This window comes from Corvus cornix, chromosome 1 (genome assembly GCF_000738735.6).
Source record: "Corvus cornix cornix isolate S_Up_H32 chromosome 1, ASM73873v5, whole genome shotgun sequence".
Lineage (NCBI taxonomy): Eukaryota > Metazoa > Chordata > Aves > Passeriformes > Corvidae > Corvus > Corvus cornix.
In genome coordinates, this window is record NC_046332.1 from 54,313,304 (window position 1) to 54,335,037 (window position 21,734).

General features: G+C 43.3%; 1 protein-coding gene across 1 annotated transcript in view; it reads right to left on the reverse strand.

The window, feature by feature from the left end:
* Positions 1-1,375: 1,375 nt before the first annotated feature.
* Positions 1,376-21,734, reverse strand: part of LOC104689965 (histone-lysine N-methyltransferase SETDB2) — a 48,780-nt gene continuing 28,421 nt past the window's right edge. Inside the window, exons 18-26 of the mRNA XM_039555555.1 lie at positions 20,944-21,079; positions 19,218-19,325; positions 18,282-18,415; positions 14,958-15,004; positions 10,113-10,171; positions 8,535-8,601; positions 6,620-6,742; positions 5,310-5,381; positions 1,376-1,515 (exon numbers count right to left, since the gene is read on the reverse strand). Of these exons, the coding sequence (XP_039411489.1) occupies positions 1,376-1,515; positions 5,310-5,381; positions 6,620-6,742; positions 8,535-8,601; positions 10,113-10,171; positions 14,958-15,004; positions 18,282-18,415; positions 19,218-19,325; positions 20,944-21,079 (886 nt within the window). The remainder of the gene's footprint in view (positions 1,516-5,309; positions 5,382-6,619; positions 6,743-8,534; positions 8,602-10,112; positions 10,172-14,957; positions 15,005-18,281; positions 18,416-19,217; positions 19,326-20,943; positions 21,080-21,734) is intronic.

The window sequence follows — 21,734 nt, forward strand, 5'->3', positions numbered from 1 at the left end:
CAAGTCACCCTAGACAATGAATCTTGCTGATTTCACTGTGCCTGACAATACCTGTGATCTTGATTTCAGAAATGAGCGAATTTCTTTGTAGGCACCAATTTTAGACCTCAGTGATTCTTTATGGATCTGATTTTTTTTTTACACTAAGTCATCTGTAAGTCAAGCTAACCCTTCAGAAAGTATGTATGGACATCTTCCTATTCTTATTAATAAGAGAGCTCCTTGTTAATGCATTTTTGTTTTAGGTGGGGTTTGTTTTAGGCAGACTAGCTCTGACTGGCACTCAGGTCATGGGCTTGGGCAGTAAATGGGTGGTGTGACTAGGCCCAGAGGGGCAGCAGACAAACTGTGGAAACAATTAAAATTATATTATTTTGTTGTATGAGGCGCACCTAATAGTTTAAGAGCTTGTTTTGAATGCTGTTATTCTGTGCTTATTGATCCCCACCTTCCTACAGAACAAGCTCAAGTCAGGAATTCTAAGTGGTCATGGAGAGAGCACAGCTGTTGTGACAGGAGGCGCACATGTAACACCAAGTGCTGTTTGCCAGTGCTCTGCTTGCCCCTGAGGCAAGGACTGGGTAAAGCATGGCCTGACAGTGTTCACCCTCCTTGGCCCTGTCCTGTGCAGCAGTGGGGACAGGGAGCACAACTCCACACACAGCTCTTTCAAAAAATGTTTAATTTTGTTAACTTAAATCTTTTGTGGCTAAACAAACCTTTGTTGTATTCAAACAATATTCCATAGACAAAACACATGAATGCTGAATCCTTTCTTAATGGAGAAGGGAAGAGCCAGTCCATGGTTTTGCTCCATTTGACACTGTACATGTTCTGAGTATACAGTGCTTTACCACTGCCATTACGGCAGAAACAGCTACACACTGACCAGTCAATAAAGAATAATTTGGCTTTTTTAACGGATCTCTTGTTTAGAATCCAGAAGGCTTCTCTGAGTGCAAGTTCTGCTCATTTATCTTTGGGAAAGCCAAAACAGCACTATGCTCCTTCAAACATCGCTGCCCAGACATGGACAGGGAGGCAGCTATTTATTGCCCAGCCAGGAGAGGGTTCCCACAGTTAAAGTGACTTTAGCAAGTGTTCTGCGGCAGCTGAACGCTCCTTGGCTCTGTTGAGTTTTTGCAAAAGCTAAATTTAGTTTATAACACTCATTTATATTCCATTGTAAAATCTGAAGATTTGAAAACTTGAAGAACTTGATTGCAATAGTGAGGTATACAAATGGGTGTAACACCCCATTCTTGCACTCATTCAGGCCTTGTCTTGGGGCTGGGGAATTGGACACTGACCCAATTCTGCTCTATGGTTTTAATCATTAGAAAATCCTAACTATTGCGACCATCACAGACCGGGGTTATTCAGACATCGTACTGGATGTACTGGCCGTGTTCTCTGGAGTAGGAGCAATGACTGCTTTTAAGTCCTGCAGCAGCTCAATCTTGTGATCCAGTCTTTTCCTGTTTTCCAGAAGTTCCTGGATTTTTTCTTCTGTTCCTATTATGAAAAAGGGATAAAAAGCTTTTGTTATTAAGGGATAAAAAATTTTATTAGTATACAAAACTGTTACTAATATAGAATCTGTTGCATATTTGTTAACATTGAACATGGAGAGGCTCCGAGTGCTTGGTTTAACCTACACTAAAACCTCTGCCTTTCTGCAGCGATGTCGGCAACCCACCACCCTGCACAGCTGGTGTCTTCACAAAGAGCTGGACTCTGTGTCTGCTGAGAGAGCCTGGCTGGTGTGTCAGAGAAAGCACAGAGCAGGAGTCACTGCCATCCCTATGCTGAAATCTGTAACAGAGCTTTTGAGATTAAATTTAAAACACCTCAGCATATGTAAAAATTAGTTTAGTTACTAACCCCATGTTAACTGGGATATGAGCTTTAACAGTTCTGTTTTCAGAACCCATTTGTGTGAGAACTCCTCCAACAATGGCTTATTTTAAATCTTTAAAGATACAATCTCTAAATTGCACTCCTAAAGCAAATTTACAAGCCTAATGGATTTTAGCCAACAACAAAATCAAACCTAGAAAGAGATGATTTGGACAACTGCATTCAACAGCTCGATTCTCAAAAACACAGTTCAATAGCATTTATTCTTCTGCTTCTGGCAAAATCATTATTGACAGTATCCTGATGGGATTAACCAAGTTGTTTACCTTATTTGCAAAGCCCTGCTTGACTGCATTTCTGCTTCCCTCTGCTGCTTCCATTTCCCTAATGTTAAAGATTAGTGAAGTCCGTGAGAACTCAGTAAGGAACCTTGCCAGTATTCAGAAGCATTACCACAACCTTACAGTGTTAATTGCAAGTTTTAAATGAAGCACCTGCTTTGTTCAGTTAACAGGACACACAGAGGTGTGGGTGACCTCTGAGCAGCAAGGCTGGCTGTGAACAACAAACGACTTTCTCAGTGTGTGAGAATGTTGAGCGTTTGGATTCTAGTAAGAAGGAAAAGACATTTTGTACAAACTGAACGTATTTTTCCTCTTTTGGGGAAGAAAATGTTGAAGGATGTCTCCAAAGTTGCAATGAGTAGAGTGGAGAAATTCTCTCCAGATGTTTACCCTATGCCACTCGGAATGAGAGAGCCTTAACTGATTTGAAAGAAAAAAAAGAAAGCAAAGCACTTTGGCCCTTTGCTTCCCTGCTCCTTCTTCCTGTGTAGTCAGAAAGCACAGCAGCTGCTGTCTGTGGGTGGATGTGAAAGATGATGGACATGCACACATTTTTAAATACATTACCCAGAGTTGGGTGTGTGTGTTGAAAATGGGCAGCCAGAGCAGCCACTGGGAAATTCTGGTAGCATTCACTGAAGAGGGACCTGGTGCCCCAGCCTAGCTCTGACTGAAGAGAAGCAGATGCCCCTTCCTGCTGCAGCCAGGTGCCATAGATTTGAAGAAGTTGGACATACACAAGTGGAACCAGGGAACAAAACCCTCTCAGAGAGCATTATTATTATCAGAAATAAACAAAACATCCCAGCTGATTAGAGCAGGGTGCTAACAATGCCAAGGTTACGGGTTCAATCCCCATATGGGTCACTTAAGAATTGGACTCGGTGATCCTTGTGGGTCCCTTCCAACTTAGAACACTCTGTGATCCTGTAATGATTCAGCATTTGGGAGCACTACAGATGGAACACACGCAGCTCAGACACACAGCTCAGTTTCTCCTGCCAAAAGGATGTGGCAGAAATAGAAGTAGTCCAGAGAAAGATGTCAGTGATGGGAATGAGTGGCCTACAGAAGCGCTTCCACAGGAAGGCAGAGAACAGATTTGGAACCTTCCACCTCATACAGGAAATGACCTGACAGGAAAGAAAATGTATTTCTGTAAAATCAGGAATGGCCTGAGGGATGTAGACCTGGAATGACTGCCCCAAGTGCTACAGGGCTCTCAGTGAAGGAACTGCACAAGTTTTTAAAATTAAGTATCATGGCCTTTGTCTCCACAACCTTTGTCTGAATTGCAGAATTTGCTGCTACGAACCCCCTGGAAAAAAATGCTGTCAAGGAGCTCAAAAGCTCCTGGCCAGACTGCTGACCAGCACAGAGGAGAGGGAAGCTGATGGTGGCATCCTGCCCAAGCGGGATGCACAACAGAACTGAAAGCAAAACTAAAAGAAGTTGGTTTTTCTTGGAGGAGAGGACAAGAACCTCCAACCTGGAAACTGCTGCTGAGGCTACAGCATATCCCCTGTGGAAGGTTTTACATGCAGTCAGGCTTGCAGTAAAGGTGCACACTGCAAAAGGACTGTGGATCCCTGCATATAAAAGGGATTTTAAAAAGCCCTTTCAACAGTTACAGTTCAGAGCAGCCTTGCTGTGCTGGCACCTAAGGCTTTGGAACGGGTTTTGCATGATGATCCAAGTAGCAAAAGATAAAATGCAAACAATTGAAGTTAAAGCATGGCAGACAACCCAAAACCATCAGCTTGAGACACAGTGTTTATACCAGTCCTACTTTATGTAGTCCTTGACTTAGTACATCACCACAGAGACTTGCTAGCTAGAGCTTACAAGAGATTACAACAACAGCAACAATAACCAAAAAAAGAAAAAAAAAAAAGCAGGTGGTGATTTGCTTCCCTCTCTCCAGTTTCACTTGTAATTAACATGGTTTTCATTCCTTTCTCACTGGTTTATTTTAAAAGCTCCTCTTGGATCAGTTTTGGAACCAACCTCATTATTGACCTTGAAATTAAAAGGCCTCAGAAAAGAAGATTGTGTGGTACAGGAAGAATTGAGCTGCTTGAGTTGTGCAGATTTGGAGAAGGAACAACTTGTACCCATGAGAATCACACGGTTGTGTGAACAGAGGTGCTAATATCAAGAGATTTTCCTGTAAGCTGAGAAGAGGATGAAACAATTGATGCAGCAGTGAAAGAAACAAGTGTGATCCAAGGTTGTGTCACTGAGGAATTCTGAGCAGAGATGTTTTAATGTCCTCAGATGAGGCACTGGTGGAACCTTGTGTCAGACAACTGCAACACTGGACCGTCCCAACTGCTGAAAAAGGAATTTAAATGCAAGAACAGGAGACTGAAGGGAGGAGCCTGGCTTTTTGAGTCAAGTGAAGGGGAAACAGCAAACATCATCTTCACATACTGAACTTCAACATTAGCTAATCCCTTTTCACTGGAATAAATTAAAGCAAAAGTTAGAACAACTGTTGGGAGAGGGAAATGGGAAGCATGAGACTTGCCCTGTCTGAAAAACAGCTTCAGCCTTGTTGCTTCAAACAGCTGAGAGTCCAAGCCCAGAGTTTCCTTCCACACCAGTGCTCCCAAGCAACCGTTCCTGCCTTTGTTTGCATTTCACTCTGAGCACTCTCATCTTGTTTTTCAAACCACAATTGCCCCCCAGTCCAGGTGAGTTCTGCTGGCCTTTGGCTGCTGTGTTTCACTGGAAAGCATTACTCTGACCAGCACTTGTCAGTCAGCAGTAGAGCTGTAATGCTGGCAGGCTGCTGAAGGAAGGGAGAAGGAACCCAAATAAGCTGCAGGAGAGGGGAGTTCCCCTGGGGTGGAGACCCTTTGGCCTTTTAAATCTGTGGAACTTTGAGTTTCTCCCTCCTTCAGGTCAGCCAGCCAAATCTGACATACTGTATTTCTAAAGATTCAGGTAGCCATGGCTTTTATTCAACTGTTTATATAACATTGAGAAAAAAGATCATTGGAATTTTCATTTTAAGTGATTGCTCTATCAAAATTCTCATTAGAATAACTTCAGTGCCAAATCCCAGACCAACTGCTCTTCTGACAGCTTTTCTGCACATACCTGAATGAATATTTGACAGTATATTTTCAAACAGTCCACAGTCAAACAGTGCCATCACTGTCTCTTCATACTCTGGAGAAAGAGATAATTTGAGGTAATACTACTGCGTAAAGGTTTGCAGAGCCTACATTAGAAGTACCACAAAACAGTAATTACTTATTTTCCATCGTACTGACTGCTTGAGGTTTTAACATGTCTTCCTTCTCACATAATCTATATTGAGAAAGAAGGATCAAGTTGTCAATTCTACTTTCTTTTTTTGTTTCATACAGAAAATTATTCCCTTTTTGGGTCTGCACCACATGAACAGTCCATTTACAGAAGAGCAATATACTTAAGTCATATTCCACTGCAGTGTGCCAGGACTGTGATGGCAGGGCTGACTGTACCAACTCCTCCTGACAGATCACATGTGGGACTGAGCTATCCCTGTTTGATGTTAAGAAACATCCAAGAATGCCACCTCAGTTTCATACCTGAGGCTTCTGCTGAAGCAAAATACAAAACGCTCAGAGTTCAACTGACCATTAACACACAAGCTGCTCATGAAGGAAGACTTACCTAGCTGGGACATTTCACTTTCCATGCATGTACTTCAGTTACTTTGCATAAAAAAGCATTCTTTATGCAAAGGTATTACTCCTAACTTTGTAAAACTGGGAGGACAATTGGAGAGCAAGGTTCAAAATTTTCTTTAACTGTGTTGTGGACACAGCAACAACAGACTGGAATTCTTTAAAAACAAAGTATTCATACAAGCTGATAAACTCATAGAAACCCCAGACACTAACAGCTGACAGTAGAGTTGTAACAAATCATCCAAAGCCTTAAAATGTACATACTTAGGGATTTTCACTCAGAAGAGAGTGCTGATATTAACAGACAGCTGGTCCCTCTGTGAAGCTGCAAGAGCAACACAGACTTATGACCTAAGTAAAACCTGGTTCTCTTCAGGACCTCTCTGTTCTCCAGTGCCTGGGAGAAAAGACTGGACTGAACCTCCCTAAGCTTATGCCAACGGGTAAAACGTGGCTTCAAAAGTTCAAGTCAGAAGGTCTCACTAGAGATGCTAAGTTGGCAGCTCTTACATAATTTTGAGAAAGAAGTTCCTTGGAACTTTCATTTTAAGTGGTCATTGAAAAGGGAAGGTCATTCTCAACCCCCTGCACAGCTGCAGAAATAAGACAGGACCGAGTTATTTAGCACCGCGGCTTCCTTGGGAAGGTGGCCCAGGGCCAAGTGCCTGGCATTCAGATCTGCACCTCTGCTCTGACAGCAGAGTCCCTGCCATGGGTCCCCCAGAAGTGTACCTGTTTCTGAAGTGTTGTCATCCATCAGTTTTTCCTGAGCCAGGTGAAGTGTGTCCAGCATTTCTTCAAATATGTCATCCAGAAGCCCAGCTTGTTTGCACTTCCTAACAAAGTCTATTCGAACTGTTAAAACACAAAAGCATTCTCATTCAGAAGTGATGTGTAAAGTGGGCTTTGCTCCCTCTCTTCAGAAACTAAAACTTTGGCCAAAGCCCTTCCTCCAGTTACAAATACTTTTGCAAATCTCTGGCTCTTCCAGCCACCCACACAGCCCTTTTCAGTGGGAACAAAAAAGTAGCCAGGCAAACATAAGCACTGTTCTGGGTGTATAATTCCCTAAGCTCTAGATTTGGCTTTGTTCATCAAAAGCAAACAGCTCTACAACTCTAAATGTGCCATTCCTAAAGCCTCATGATACCCCCTAGTGATTGGTCTTGTTTGCCTTTCCACCAATCCTTAGGACCACACCACGGACTGAGCTGGCTAAAGCACTAAAAACAGTGCAATAAATGAATCAGTATTAGATTTGGTAAAAATTGAGGCTACTTTTACTCCTAGTGATCCAGGCAACTCAACTTTTTTATTACAGCCCATTTTATATACCTACTTTTCCAGATTTGGATTGATAGGGAAATAACCCTTTATCTCAGAGCAGCAGGTCAGTGACAACTTTTAGTAAGATCAATGCAATGGGCTGTTCAAAAGCAAAGACCTATTGGACAGCTCACGGAAGTCTGCCAGTTTCCATTAAAAACGATGTTACATTTTACTGGAGACATTTGTGAGGAAAGAAATGCCATCTCACTTACACGAGACCCTCTACGAGTATTTCAGGATTCTTTACAGGTTTCCTGTTCTTTACAGTGCTAGTGAAATTCAGAAAAAAGCACTGGGCAGCCACCTGCAGTATCATGCCCATACACTAAGCATATCCATAGCAGGGTGAATAAACACCACTAGCACATTCCAAAATTCCAAGTGCCATCAGAATCCCAACAAGCAATTGCAGCATGAGCTTCAGGGTAACACAAAAACTGCAGCACTGAAGGATAGGTCCTGTGATCCATCTCAATGTTGTAATACCATATTTATGCAGTAAAACACTATATTGTGTTAAGCACCCTATGTACACCCAGGCTTCCAAAGGTAAGATGTGCTGGCACCTCCTCAGAGCACCTCCTCTGTTAACCCCTTCCAGGGTTCCCATTTTAGATTTAACAGTACTGATATGGAGGAGAGGCATCAGGCAGAGGCACCCCTGTCTGCAGGAGACAGCTGAATGCAGCAGCCAGCCAGAGTGGGGCCATTCCCATCTGACATCACACAGGAAGTCTCACTCAGACAAACCACAGGCATTTGTTTGCTGCAGTTATTAAAGCCTGCACATCCTGCAAATCAGACTTCTGCTGCCGCACCAGAGCTTGGAGAGCCACTCGCCTCAGGAGAATCATGAAGATACATTTGCAGCACAGCATTTGCTACCAGCCATCTCTACGCTCTGCACTTTATATAACTGATCACAGTACCTCCTAGGTGCTCCATAAAGTTGTTACCAAATGTCCAAAACATCAGAATAAGGCTCCTTAACACTGAAGTAGTGCTAAAGAGAGCATCATTTATTCAGGCCTGAGCTCCAGCAGGGGATATTCCTAACCTTACGTGGACACATGACTCTACATTAAGTGTGTTATTTATATACGCTCCCTACATGCCTATTACATATCTATTACTATAAATCCCACCCCATCAGTCCTTTGTTCCATCTATTACTGCATTCTTGAGCCAGACATCATCATCTTATCTTCCCACTGTCCTTGTGGGAGAAGCAGTGCTTGCATGCCTTGTTTCTCCGCTAAAAGTTTCACAGGCACAGTAAAAACTGAATTAACCCTTCTGGTATCAAAGTGTGTCTCACCTTTATGCCTGTTGTTTTTTCTTTTTAGTATTCGTAAATGGTTTTCTTCTGCTGTCTCTTCTGTACTCTGTAAGAAAATCAAAACAATGTATTTTTACATCATGCTGACATTTACTGCCATTCTCATTATCACACTTCTGTCTTAGCAGAAAGATAAAAAGCAGTCCACATTTCTGTGAATACAGCTTCTCTGCATGGCTAACAATAGTCCTTTCCAGATATTCCATTTTGAAAATGGAAGCAAAAACTGCGTCAATGCAAAAACACTTTAAGAAAAGCCGAACACCTGGGACACCACCATCCTTAATCACTGCATTTGCAAATAGCAGAGAAGTTAACAAATGCCTACTGGGAACTTCCAGGGCAAATGATGTTTAATTCCCTAGACCTGATGTAATACTAGAAAGGATCTGGGAGTAAAGGGGGGGGGGGGGATATTTTTGTTTTATTTTGGACAGGATGCAGCCATTCCCTCCTCTTCGTGTCATACCATAGCACTACAAACAATTGTGAAGCTGTCACAGAACTCCACCACTGTGAAAATGCATTGCTTACACAATGGTAAACAGTTTATACCACAGTGATAAATCCTGGAGCCCCTCAGCCTTTTATTTATACTGTATGTATTGATTTCTCAGATTGCTGCCATGGGAGAGCAGCAGAAACAGAACAATTCTGTGGGTAACTGCTCAAATGAATCTCAGTTACAATACCAGGACTATACTTGTAGTCACAGCTGAGAAATTCTGGGAAACAAATACCCTTCCCTTATGACAGTGCTACATAAAACCTGCAAAGATCATTCACATCCACTCACATGACTTCCCTTTAATCTCAAAACCTGGGAAAGGCAGATTTTTTTCCCCCAAGGAAAGCTGAATGCCAATTCTTCTAGAAAGGAGAAATCCCAAACCCTCCAAATGTCAAAGGGAATTCCCATGCATGCTTCTGTAGACCCAAAAGAATCATCTCAAAATTTGAAATAATCCGTATTTACAGGTTTTCTAACAACAGCCTGTAAAACAACTGCCCCTGCAACCACCAGGATGTTTATCTGATAGCTCCAAACCCTTGGGAAGGCCACCTTCACCAGCAGAGCCAACAACTGCCTGATCTGCAATGAAAGTCTGCCACACTTAGCATGAGCACAGGCTCACAAACAAAGAAGTGAAGTTTAAAAAGCCAGGGGATTCATCAACAGCAGTTTTTTGTGGAAGCCATGTCAAGCCCTAAGCAAACCTGGTGGTATAATACTTCCAAAGAAAAGGAGCCCCAAAGGGAAACTCTTTCTGTTTGTGTCAAGATCACAGCCATCGAGCCAGCCTGGTTTGGAGGTTCCTACTGCATTTGTGCCGCGTTACGCGAGGGCAGCGCTTGCTCTGCCTGCAGCAGCTCCAACTGCAGACAGGCTTGATTCGACTGAATGGCAAGATCCAAACAAGGCAGCTGTAGAGGACAAGTAAACTGCTTCTGTGAGGAAGGCCCTTTCTGAACAATTTCAGAATACTTTCATAAATAAGTCCTTTGCTGTAGCAGGTGTGGGTCCCCAGTTTTAGAACTACTGAAATTCAGAATTACCATTTCTTCTGTGATGGTGGGAGATGTCAATGTACGTCTTCTTTTCTTATTAGCTTTATCTAGGAATCAAGAAACAACAAAATAACAAAAGTGACAACCTCAGACTGACCATCACACAACATTCAAATTCCTTCTTTTCCCAAAAAGCTATAGAAGTGAGCCACTTTGGGTGGAAAGGCACGAGTATGTTTCAGCTTCCCCAAACACCTGACATTTCAGCAGAATTCATGTTATTTCCATTTAAGAAAATTACAAGCATGAACCAACCATTAGGAAAAAGTGCAAATCACTATAGCATTAGGATATCTCTTAACCTTTTAAACTCAGTAGATTTTTAATTGTGGTAGAGTGAACTTATTCCTCCTGGCAGCAGTACTACCTCCAGGCAGTAAAAACTGTTTGGCTTCTTTTCCGAACAATTCTCACTTATCTTAATACACCCTCGAAACTAAGACTGCGTAAAGAATTATTTTAGGTGTCTCAAAGACATACAAATGGCATTAGGTTTTTCATCAATATAAGGACCCTCCCAGAAAACCTCCAGAAGCCATTTGACTTGTCAGTTTATTATTATTTATGCTACAAAGTGTTTTTTGTGATGTGGTACGAGACCTCTGAAAAATTATCTGCTTTCACTGGGTCCTTTCCATCAACATGCGCCACACTCTTGCCAACATCATAACCAGCAGCTTTTGGAAACAGCTACAGCATCACCGGCAGAGAAGGACAGCTCTGGGAAGGAGGACATGGCAGGACTAGAGGAAAGCAGAGAAGAGTTCAACCACCCACCAAAACCTGAATGTTTAAAGTACAGTGGGGTTATACCACCCCTTCCCTGTTTAATTCCAGAACCTTTGGTCAGCACTTACTAAGGCCTTTCCTGTTAGAAATCATCCTATTAAGAGGAATGAGGAGCCACTGTTGTACAAGGAGGCTGTGGAAACAAGTTTGCGCTTTGGACACTGCTGCCATACATTTGCATTTTTCACGTCCTGAAAAGAAATCAGTCTCTCTCACTTCATCCAAAATAAACCCGTAAGAACTAATTTGGGGCAGTCTGGGAGCCACTGCTGTAGGTAGAAAGTGTTCCCTGCTGTCCAGCATGATATTTTTGACACATGATGGGATTTTCTGAGCTCTCCCTGATATTTGCTGCAAGGATGCCTTATACAAGATGAACACAGTCTGAAGAGCAGCCCAACTCCTGCCCTGCAGTGTTGGCTGCTCTCCTGCGTTTGTCAGCGTTTACTCTGTCCACATCCAACTTTTCCAGTTAAACAGAGGTTGGAGCATGTTTCCAAATCCAAGCTGCTCTCCCATCCTTGCTGCAGAGCTACAAGGAGAGTTCTTGGCCTCTAAGGCACCTTATCCCCCTCTCAATCACGCAGCAGAGCCCTGACATTTCAGCACAAGAATACTGTACAACCAGAATATTGAACCAAGAACAAGGGGATCTTCCTTGACCCCATTTTCTCCAAACTCCTGGGGAAAACAGGCCTGAAGAGGCAGCTCCTGCTCCCAACACAACCCAGCACTGGCTCAACCTGCCCTGGGGGAACAACTGTATCACTTAATCGGAGTTGGATCCTGGAAGCCAAACTACTATGTAGCCACAGCACTTCCATCCCAGCCTGTCTGTGTCCCTGCCCTGTGCGGAGCCGCAGCCACCTGCGGTGTCCCCTGCCTGCCCAGGCAGCCCAGGAGTGGGGCAGACAGAGCACCCGCCACCTCAGCCTCCTTGCCAGCTGATACCCCTGGCTATTCCGAGTGCCATGTGTGCGTCCAAAAGCTGCCAAGAAACGAGACATTTGGCTTGGGGAACTAAGCGTCTTTTACCCAACTCTCCCAGTTGCTCCCCACTTCCCAGGGTACAGCTATTCTCAGGAGGTGAGAGAAGCTCATTCTGGAGGCAGGGTAGCCACTGCCAGCAGAATCCATTTACCCCTCGTAAACAGAAGGTCTCTAAATTAAGTGCCTCTGAAAGAACTCCTCTAGCAGAAAACTCTCTTCTCAGGGAATATTTTATATGCAGCATTTGAAGACACAAAAACCATCCAGTATCTAAAGGGGGCTACAAGAAAGCCAGAAAGCACGTAGTGACAGAACAAAGGGAGATGGCTTCAGACTGAAAGACAGCAGGCTTAGGTTAGATATTAGGAAGAAATTCTTTACTGTGACGGTGGTGACGCTCTAGAACAGTTTGTCCAGAGATGTTATGGATGCCCCATCTCTGGAAATGTTCAAAGCCAGGTCAGATGGGGCTTTGAGAACCTGGTCTCGTGGAAGGTGTCCCTGCCCAGGGCAAGGAGGCTGGAACTGGATCATCTTCAAAGTCCCTTCCAATCCAAACCATTCTGTGATTAAACCTCTTAAGATTTAAGCCCTCCTTATGAACAAGGTGGTCTAGTAGGCTGGACCTAATGCCTTAACATCATCTTGTACTGGAAACAAAGTAATCCTGGCCCTGTCCAGTACTTGCACAGGAGACCACCTGGGACCCTGGGCACACCCAACAGACACTGACAACCATTAGACCACAGAAATCAAATTAATTGTGAAAAGAGAAGGAAGATCAGGACTCAGAATTATGGATAAGTAAAATGCAAAGCTACTAAGTAAACTAGGAAGATGCATGTTAGTGTGGTTAGTGAACCATAGCAGTATCAGATATTAGACCGTATGTCTGCCTAAAACGCTCCAGCCCTCATGACTAAAAGCTTAACAATAATCACCTAACCCACCCCTTAAGTGTCACCACAGTGGAGCAAGACTCTGTCACGAAGATTAACCAAAATTTGCTAGACTTCAGTGGGAGCACACCACTGTCAGCACACGTGCTCACAATTCAGTTGAGCTTAACTTGAAAGTGAAGGCCAGTCTAGGACCCACTTCACTGTGAGCAGAGTTGTATGCATTAGGCTAACAAAGTCCAGCTTTGGTTGGTTAATTCAGTGAGATTCCCAAATACCTCTGAATCAGCAAGGACCAGGACTGCAAAATGAAGCTGCATTTCTGTAGCCCAGGAAGCAATCTTTAAACAGGGGTTGTAAACCTTTTTGTTACACTTAAAAAGCTCTTTGGGATCCTTCAGAATGAAAGGCTCTATTTTAAAAACTACTGCAGTGAATACAGAAAATGCAAATGTGAATGTCTGCCTAACTACAGATAAATCCCAAGGTGACCTCTCCTGTAACAGCCCTCTCCTTGCTAATCTAGCGCAATGTCATGGGTTAGCAAGCATAGTTCCGGAAGTGATGTTCTTGCAAAGAGGTGCTTACAGCTTCCTCTGTGACCTGACAGAACCTATCAGTGGCCAGTTTGAATATGGACAATTCTTTAAGCCACTTAAAATTGTGACCACCTCTGTGATCCACACTTAAGAATAGACAAACCCCGGGGCAGAGCCCCTGTCTCATTTACAGTGCTGGGACAGGTGGCTGTGGGCCCCGTGCAGGGGCCAGCAGGCCCAGCCCAGGCCGGGCCACGGCCATCCTGGAGCCGATGGGCTTGTTCCATCCATGGAAATGCACACCCCCCCAGCTCCCCCTCTCCAGTGCAGCCAAGATTCAGCTGAGGCTGCCCTGCTGTCCAGCAAAAGATCATGTGAGCAACAGCGATAATCGACATTCCAGCTGCAAGGCCTGGGTGAGATTAACCCTTTTAGTGCTGTGAAGAGCTGAAACCCTGAGGGAAGAGAAAGAGGAGATGCTTAAAGCTGAAATTCTGTTGTAAAGCTATGATGCATCAGAGTACCCACTGTAATTTCATGAAGATATGGGGGGTGGAGCGTTCAACTCGTGAGCAAAAGCACCTGCGCTGAGATAGGCAGATGCTGACGCAGCTGTAATTTCATGAGAAGTTTGGACAGGGAGAGATGGACCAGATGAGGACTTTTGCTCCAAATGGAAAGGAGAAGTCCTCAGTTCCTAGAGATGCTCCCAGAGATAGTCCTAGAGATGAAGATGAGGAAGACCCTTTGCTCCCAGGGAAGGAGGAGGGCCTCTGTTCTTAGAGATTAAATGCTCCCAGAGATGGGTGAAGAGAACTTTTGTTTCTGAACGGCTCAACCTTAAAATTCTACCCCAGTAATTCAAGAGTGGACCCTCGAAAGCAGTTGTGGGAAAAGCTGCAAGTCATGGGAAGGGACTCACATGCGAGCAGAGAACCAACCTGGGCAGCTGTCTCATTGTGATAATGCTTTCATAGCATGGGCAAGAGAGACTCCTCTTCCTAAATGGACTGAACAAGGTTATTATGGAAGTGGTAAACAGACTGAACATCTCAAGGGTTGTCTTTTTACATTGTCACTGGGAGAAGGGAGGAAGGTGGGGGGAGGAGAAGTGTTCTGAAGGTCTGGTATGATTTTTTTTTTCTTCTTTTAGGTCTGTTAATAAAGTTTTTCATATTCTTTCAAGTTTGGTGCCTGCTTTGCGTTTCTCCTAATTCTTATCTCACAGAAGATAAACTGCAATGAGTGTTTTGGACCAAACCACTACATGCAAACAAAAACTAGTGGCTTTCCTGTCTCACATGGATTTTACAAGCTGCTTGGGCCTACTTGCCCAAAGAAGAGTAAGAATGATTCCATGAAGGATTGGGTCCATGGTTGTTTAAGTCTGTTTTCAAGGGGATTTGGGGAGGATTAAATTTAAACTTCTCCTCCTTCAAAAAACCTTCTTGATTTTTGTGCATACATGTGGATCTCAACCAAACCACTCCTGCAAGATTAGAAATCCACCACTCAATATGAAGGTGGTAATATTTATCATGTTCATATGAATTACTGACTGTAGGATGCAAACTTTTAAAACAAATTAAATCAATGAAGTCATTAAAGAAACTCACCATAGTGACTGGTCCTATTCCCTGGGTCATGTTTTGGGCAGAACACTCTAAAATTCAAGTTCAATTTCAAGAAAAAGAGAAAAAGTGTTAATGAATATGCAAACAGTTATGTTGACTGATTTTAACAGATATTTTCCCCTCTTTTCACTGAACACAAACAGAAATACAGTTAAAATATCAGGATTTTTGTTCAGCATTACCCACCTCAGAAACCACCTGCTTTAAAGTCCCATGCATGCACAACTTTGTATCTGTACTTCTAGAGCCTCAGTGGACTCTCAGCACTGAAGCTCTGAATGAGCAGTTCCATCAGCTCCCTCTGTCTGGGCCTGCTCACTGCTCAGAACCCAAGTCAGACACATTTCATAGGGTGTGGCAATCACTGTGGCAGACACACTGAAATGAGATTAACGCTCCCAAGGTGAAATGCCACAGTACTGACACTGCTCCATCACAGCCACTGCGGCTCTGCCCCCTCGCCCTGCCCCACGCAGGCCGGGAGCCTCCTCAGGCACATCTGCTCAGCACCACCTTCCATTTCTCAGCCCTGCAGGACGAGCTGGCAGCGCCACAGGGCACTGCCACGTACAGCACCAGGCACTCACTTGCCTGGAGATCTCTGTGCCCCACCTTCCCTCTGCCCTGTGCTCAGGTGTGCCCCTCTGAGCTAGTAGGGCACCCCTGCGTGAGATCCAGTAACTTAAAGCTGTTCAGGCCATTCGTTACTTAAAGACTTCAGTAATATGTGAGATGGGAATATTTTCATTAGTTCTAGGAGAGCAATGTGAATTCCTTGGAAGAGGCAAAATACAACAAATTTATCTGAAAGTATTCCTTATCTTTCGGATGCAATAATGTGCAGAGAACATGAACCAGCTTTTACAATACACCTTTCTTACAGAAGGATCCCAAATCACTTTTTAAGCAAAAATGCCTTGTCAGGAGCATGGCTTAGTTCATCTCTTCCTTACAGATCTATTTGCACGACTGCTGCAATTGTTAAAGGGAACTGCATTTACTAGGACATTTTCTAATTATTGTAATTCTTTTATTTTAACAAAAATAGAAGCACTGCCCTTAGAAATGCAGACTGTTCCCTTGATGAGGAACTTTTTTTGCATGAAATGTGTCTTGATGCACAAAAATCTGATTTAGGTATGCCTAATAATGCAATCAGAAAGCTATGTAATGGAGACACCTTATTTACACCCTGATTTTCTAATACTGCTCTTTGGAGAATGTTTTTTGTACTTCCCCTCCCTTTAATTCTAGCCTTTTCCAGTTAAAAACAACCCATCCTAAGCATCCTAAGAATATCTTATAAAGAAGAGACAATATGTTTTACTACTCAGGCCACTTTATTTAGAAGCAGTTCCCTACCATCATTTTTGAAAGACAGCAGTGCAAATTGCACTTATTTCTCCACCTCGACTCTTACTGGCCAGTCCCACAGCATGGTACACTTTCTCTTTTTATTCTGCTCTATTTGTTTTGATGATCACTACTCATCATCACAACAATGGCAACTCAGAATTTAAAAACACCAGCTCTGCCTCTCAAAGGAATTTTCTCTTTTCAGTATGTTGTATTTCACCATGAAAAAGTGCAGGGGCCATCAGTCCACATCCACTGTTTTTCAAGTCTACTCTCCAATAATTTCAGCTAGCTACAATTTTTGTGCTTTATTTGTGTCACTGCTACTGTGCTAAAGTCTTTAGGTTCAAATCCTTGAAACCTGTCCTACTACCTTTATCTAATCCAGTCCTTTCCCAGCTCTTCAACACAGGATGCTATAGCCTAGTTTCCTAGGCTACAAGTGTCACACAGTGATTTAAAACAAGGCATTTTTAAGGGTCTCTCTTCCAAACCTCCAAGGTCACCAGCTCCAAAAAGCCACCAAACCAAACTGTAAATGCAAGCACTTCTTTACCAGTTTGTATCTAGACTGCTGTCAGTCCCACTTGTTTTTCAACATCTTGAGTTCAGTCGTCATGAGCCTGAGTTATCCTTTCTAAAGCTGTAAGATGAAAGCCATTTATTCTGTGATCATAGAAAGTTTCCATCTTCCCAGCTATGCTCTTTCATGAGCTTTGCAGATTCACAAAGATTTTACAAGCCTCAACTAAACATCCCATCCTCCCTGTAAAGCTGGGCTTACAGCCTTGCACAGACACGCTCATTCTAGATGGAGAGCCCTGTGAACCAGCCAGGAGTGCAAATGTCTTGACACAAAAGGAACCATCTTCCACTGCAACTAAGGACTGCACTAGCCCACCACAAGTACTGATTAGATGATCCCCAAATTAATCTAAGACTAACATGACCTGTGATCTCTCTGACCTTGCACAGAAATGAGTATCAGGGCTTTTATGCACCTCAGACTTTACTATAAATTCAGCATTTCCAAATGTCCCTGAAGCCCCAATTTTTCAACCCCTTCATCTGCATCCTCCAAACAATTTGTTCCATTTGTCAATGACGATGCAGGCAGCCCAAGGGCACTAGCATGATCAGGACATGTTGGGGTCCCTCCCCCCTGCTATGTAGCCCTGGGAGAGGGGCCCCAGGGGGGGAGACACGGGGTTTCCCTGCCCCTGGTCAGCCTCGTTCCCCATTGGTTGTTTTGTGTTCCCCTGCGCAGGCAAGGACCCTCGGGTCCCGTGACTGAGCAGTTCCTCGGCAGAGCCCCGGCCATGCGGCTGGAGAAATAAACATCTCTGAAACATCTACCAAGAATCAGTCCATGTATATTTCTTTTCCACGGGCCTCACTGTCTGATAACATGTGTTGCAGTATCTGCACTGTAACAAGGACAGAAAATTTACTTTGAATCCATGTAATTGTGTTAATGCTAGCAACATGAAATACAAGGTCTTTGGTGGGAATCAAAGTTCTTTGCTAGCATAGGGAGGGAAAATTACCTGAATTTGCCTAATGTGAGCAGACCTAGAAGTGCTGTAACCTGCTCTGTGCTCAGACCACATTTACTGGAGCTTCTCAATCAACAAAAAATTTAGAATTTGAGTAACATTAATAAAAGTCTTGCTCCTTGAAGATTAGCTAGAGAGCCAGTAAGGACTGACTTTCTCAGTTTTGGCCTAGTGATCTTTCAGGTATGTTACAGGTTCAAATACTACATTCCCTCCCATTGCAGTGAAGTTTTCCTGTGAAATGAAAACATCTCTCCCACAGAGGATCAAGCATCACTTTGAGAGGAGAACTTATTTCCTTCCCTAAAAACCTTTTAAACCCCATGCAATGAAGTCCCTCTTGCTGACACCCCCAGGTGCTGGCAGTGACAGTCAGAAGAACTCGGTGAGGTACCGGTAGACGCCGTTGACTTGGTCGGTCTCCACGGCTGCGTCGTCGCAGAGCGCGCAGAAGAAGTGGTAGCTCCTGCGGCACGCGCGCTCCTCGCAGCCCACCGTGGCCCCCTTCTTGCGGCAGAAGTTGCACACCTGTAACAGGAGGGGGTTCACCAGGTAAACGTCACAGGCAGCTACTCCAAATCCTGCCAGACAGGGCAAATGCCATCCTCTGTGGGGAAATCCAGTATTCCATTGCAAGTCACCTCTGTGTAATTCATCAGGCAAGTTCACTCCTGCAAACTCCTACCCTGGTCATTACTTGAGCCATTTTGTGCTATCTTACCTCTATTTCATACTGATAAATTTGTAAAATGAGGCAAAGAGCCATATGACAGCACTGAGGAACTTTGCCAAGTTATTTCAACATTAATTGGTATTAATGTTTGTATTTATGTTTTCTAGGCAAACTTCATAATGAAAAAAGTGCCACCCAGGATGTACAGGGAGGAGGGCAGCTGAAGACAAAGGTAATTAAAAAACCCCTCTTACAAATAACCTTATTTCTGCTAAACTCAGAAAATGTTTCCCTTTACAATTGTGGATTGCATTATTTTGTTTTAGGCACTGGATTAGTTCTTTACCAAAGTCTCAAGAAACTTCTGTGGATACTAAAAAGCTAGAAAATCTCTCTGCTAGCTTCCTTGTATCCACAAACTTCGACTAAGGACATAAAGGCCAGGAAAAAACCCACCTGCATTTTAATACAGAATGAACTAAATTTCACCAAACCAAATGTCAAATCAATGACTCCAACACTAAACCTGTAATTTCCTAATCTTACGAGACCAGAAGGACCAGCTATTTTAATGCGTTTTTTAAAGCACAGAACAGGCCAGACAACCTTCAATACCATGAGACACGACTAACTGCAGATTCAGAAACATTTCCTTACCAGCCGCTTTCCTCTCCTGAGCTCTTTTAACACTGATGCCACATCAAATCTTATTCCCAGATTATCTGGGTTCTGATCTTCAGATTCCACAAATCCTGAGGAAAATAACTAGAGAGAAAAGAGACAATTTTAAGAAATAAGAATGACTCAGTCACCAGTGCAGAAAAGAGACGAGGAATACACCTTTTCTTCTTGCTCTTGGCCTACCTAAGGAGGTTGATTTTTCTCTGTGCTAAGAGGTTTCACCTACACTGAACAAGCAGCTGTGCTTAAACATTTCTGCAGTCAAAAGAAGTTTCTCCTTCCACATAGGAGATTTCATACAACCTGAAGACGAACTAAGAAAAGACAACAAGGTGAGAAAGTTAAAAAACATGAACAAAGAAAATCTGAAATTGCAGAGTAAGGATGAGAAGCTCTTCTCAAGACCTCCACACCCTGGACATCTTGTTATGTGCTCAGTTGTTCAGACCTACAGCTGGATGCAACATTTCTCTGTAATAAGATTTCCATACAGCCCAATGCTGACAACAGTTGACTCCAGGAGAAAAACAGACACATGCACACTCAGGCCACTTTAATTCCCACAGAATTCTGAGCCATGACAATGAGTGAGGAAGGGGAAGTTCTTGGCAATTATTTCCTAAACATTATATGTAGCTAATTCCAAACAAAAGGGGCTACCCTTTCATCAACTGGCAGGCACAGTCTGTCTGCCAGAAGGTGACAGCTGACTGCAAAAAATCCCAAACAGTGCAAAGAAGCCTAAGGCAGAGAAATGAGTGAAGTTGCTGAGAGGAGAAAGAAAGGAGAAAGAAGAAAAGAGAAATAAAACAGAGAGAGAGAGAGAAAAAAAAAAGTTTTAACATTGGAGAAACATTAAAGCCCTAATAAAACCTGTTTCAAACAAAACATTCAAGTAACACTGTAAAAGAGGTATCAAATGTTCATGAAACATTCTGATAAAAAATAACCAACCAAAAAAAGGTATCAGAAAAATAAAGATGTGGACACAACAATTGTGAGAATAAGAAGGCTGGGACAGTAACAGCCAGAAAGCTGTTCTAGCACACTCTCCTGCACTAAACGGCCCTCAGCTATATTCTCCCTCTGCTGAAGGGAGACTATAGCAGCTGTAACTGATTCGGAACACAAGAACCAGCTCCACCAAGATTCCAGAATAAAGGGGAGGCAAGAAGAGTAGAAGGACTGCAACACACTTAGAGCTTCACAAATACTTTTATATAATCAACTTCTGACATTTTTATTCCTTATTTTAAATAAGGCACAGACTGGCAAGCTTTTTAACCATCATGTATCAAGTGATATGGATATTCTCCTGCAAAGGTTTAAGTACACAGCTTTCTGTGGTCTGAGAATCCTCATACAGTTTAGTGTCTCAAGAAAACCTATTCCTATTGCTAGGCTGTATGTGGTCTTTGTGGTGTTTTCGTGTGCATCTAGGACCACTGATCAGCAATAGACACACATGAAAATACCACAAATCAACAGCTCCAGCTGTGCAGACACATCCTCTCCCACTCCAAAATCCTGGCCAAGCCCTGTTGCTTTTCACTGCTTTTCAATCTAATATAAACTTGCTGGTTTGAGTAACCAGCCTTTCAATCCAGACATCATTGCAAAATCAAAAACAGACAAGCAGTGGAAACTTCCCCCTTATCCCTTCTCCACTTCTCTTTGGTACCGACCAGCTGAAGGCACTCACCAGACAATCCTGATGAGCTGCAATATCTCTCTCTGTGGCAATGTACATTACAGAGCCGGCCTCCCCTTCTGAACAAAACGCACACGTTCTTCTCACCATCTTCGCCATTATCCAGAAAGCACCTGGAGCAGTAAAACTGGGACAAAACACAAAGCAATTGACAACTTCCATAGGCAAAACAGGACAGAGGAAAGCAGAGCCTGCCAATACCCGCCCTCTAACTGCTCCTTCACCTACATCGCCTCACCCTTGGTGCTTTGCTCCTCCAGTAACAACTACCAATACAATAGGCAAAGCCCGCTCCTGGCACAGCAGTGGGATGGAAACCAGACCCCAGGAGCTCCAGAAATTTGAGCAGGAGAACGAGTGGTTTATCTCCTCTTGGAAAGTCACTAACAAGTCATAAGGGGTAATACAAAAGTTTTCAAGCTTGCTTGGCAATATCTGCTCCAAAAACAGATCCAAGAGCAGTCCAGCAAGTCATGCCCTAAGGTGTGAAACTCCTTTTATTTGGAGAAGGGCAATCACTCATAGCAGTGTTTTCTTAACCTACTGCTGCCACATGTGGGTCTGTGAGTCAACAAAAGACAGAAAAGCAGCTACCCTGAAGCTTCGCCAGAGCTTTCCATGAGTTCATAGAAAACAAAAAGAAACACTAATTTCTTACTGTAAGAAGGATGTAGCAAAGTAGAGTGGAGAGGTCTGCAAGTAAATTGGGGCAGAAGAAAAAAATCATAAATGAAACATTTAAACATTCTCTCTCAACAAGGTGAAGCACTAACAGGAGTGAC